Genomic DNA, 2,271 nt, shown 5'->3' with positions numbered 1-2,271 from the left:
GGTGTGAATATGCGTGCACTTGAGTGAGTAGACACACAAGTGCACGAGTGAGTGTCAGTGAAACAGTACAGTGATTGAGCAGCAACACGAAAGACCGAGCTACGATTCTAAGCCAGCGGCCTGCGCACCAGGCACACACCTCATTCGAAAGTCTTTTCAGCCCGAGTATTGTCAGAATGAATATCCCGTTTGCTAATGCTCCCTTTGTGCTATACTTTTCTGCATCTCGAACGTGTAAGGCGGCTGCTTCCATGGTTTTAGTTCCCCCTCTGCTATAAAGAACATGTAACTATTGTATTTTTTTTCTCCTCTAATTTCTTCGGTCAACCTATTCCTTACGTGACGGATTTGAAAACATCGTAATTTCCGTCATTAGTAAGACTTCATATTTCCTCCACACACAAACGTAACGAGAAAGAAAAATGAAATTTTAACACGCCACAACACACCTTACGACAACAAAAAATTCCCAAAATAAATACCCGAAATGAAAAAAAAAATATATATATATATATCCCAAAAGATGTGCCCCAATTACTCGACGCAGAAAAAAGGCCAAACCATACCACAGGCCGAGGCAGTGTTGGCGGTGAAGATTGTGATCAGAATCGTCATGAAGAAATGGTACGCGTGTCTCTGTAGACCAACCATCCAGTAGCAGATGATGCAGAACACGACCGGATCTACAATGAAGCCTGGGATCTGTGGAGAGAAGAGAAGGTGAGATTTGGAATCTGTGGAGAATGAAGGACGTGGGAGAAACAATATCGAGACTTGGAATCCGTGGAAAAGGAAGGGGGGGGGAGGATTTCAGGGGAATATGAAAGTGTCCTGGAAATTGTGGGGAGGGAAGGACGTGGAAGAACTTTTCTAAGATAGGAATTCGTGGTCAGAAGAATGTGAAGGTAACTAGACTGAAACTTGAAATGTGTGGAGATGGAAGAGTGCTAGAGAATTATATTGTAAAAACCTGTGGAGGACGACGTATGGTAAATAAGTCTGTGTCATAGGAGGACACCGTGACAATACTTTGTTGTAAAGCATCTATTTAATTGCAAAAGGGTTGCATGATATGAAGTTTTCGTCGCCCAATGAAAAGTACAACCTTTGTACTAAATATAGCATTGGAAGACTTTAATTCCAGAGAGATATACAGTTAGATAAATGTGCAGAGGAATTAGCACAGTCCTGAGTAAGCTATTAAGATAGCTTACTCAGGGCTCCCAGAATGATAAAGAAGGAAACAGAGAGAGAGAGACAATTACATAGAGACATCAGCAGGTTGGCAGACAGATAAGGAAATATGAAAGTGGATAGACAGATAACACATCAACAGAAAGGAGGCGACAGACACACAACCACGCAGACAAAGAGACAGATAAAGCAGACGAGACACAATATCCAAACAGCCAGAGAGATAACGCAATGGGCAACCCAACAAGACTGACACATCTCAAAGAGCATCTCAGCCTCTCAGCTTCAACAACCTCCTTCAACAGAGAAACTCAAGAATCTCACCAGCGCCACCATCTTGGAGAGGTAATAGGTATCCGCCCGATATATCCCGTTCTTATACTCTCGCAGGAACAGAGGCAGTTCTTGGGGGAAGATGTTCAGCACTCCGTAGAGGGAAGGGAAGGTATTTTCCGTGATGAAGATGAACAGGACGCCCTCGATGTCCTGAATGCCGGCCTGATTCAGCGTGACGTTGGTGTAGCACACGCCCACGAGGAAAGCGATGAGCTGTGGAGAAGTTAGGCATAAGCTCTAGGCTATGGAGGAGATAGGCATACGAGCTCTAGGCTATGGAGGAGTTCGGGACAATTTATAAGCTGTGGAAAAAGGTATTATGGAGTGTAGAGAAGTTAAGTATAAGTTATAAGAGTTTCATGGGGGAAATTACGAAGTTTTAATATGTTCATAAGCGGGAACTTAGAAATTATACGGGGAATTTTAAGTGTTATGGGAATCATATGTGGGAATTATACAGCATACGGTGATCATATAAGTGTTAAGTTGACCACAAGTGCGCAATACGAAGGACTTTAAATTTCATTCTGAACATTAATTAAGAAGAATAAAGTATACGAAAATATGAGAAACGATTTCAGAGACTTTTATTAAGAATGTTACTTTTACTTTTTTTCCCAAACATTTCATACTTATCCTTACTCATAATAATAGTAGGAGTCAGGTGTAATGATGAAAAATTAAATGCAGAAAATATTCTCAGTAATATGTTAAACAAACTATGCATACATTTTTTTTTAT

General features: G+C 41.1%; 1 protein-coding gene across 1 annotated transcript in view; it reads right to left on the bottom strand.

Moving 5' to 3' along the window:
- LOC119593010 (protein scarlet-like) overlaps nucleotides 1-2,271 on the bottom strand; it is a gene marked incomplete in the record, with an annotated part of 20,218 nt that overhangs the window by 1,741 nt on the left and 16,206 nt on the right. The window contains 2 exon segments of the mRNA XM_037941903.1: nucleotides 567-702; nucleotides 1,519-1,743. Coding sequence (XP_037797831.1) covers nucleotides 567-702; nucleotides 1,519-1,743 — 361 coding nt within the window.

This window comes from Penaeus monodon, chromosome 31 (assembly GCF_015228065.2).
Source record: "Penaeus monodon isolate SGIC_2016 chromosome 31, NSTDA_Pmon_1, whole genome shotgun sequence".
Taxonomy (NCBI): domain Eukaryota; kingdom Metazoa; phylum Arthropoda; class Malacostraca; order Decapoda; family Penaeidae; genus Penaeus; species Penaeus monodon.
The sequence above is the reverse complement of the archived record's forward strand: the minus strand, read 5'-3'. Positions and strand labels throughout refer to the sequence as shown.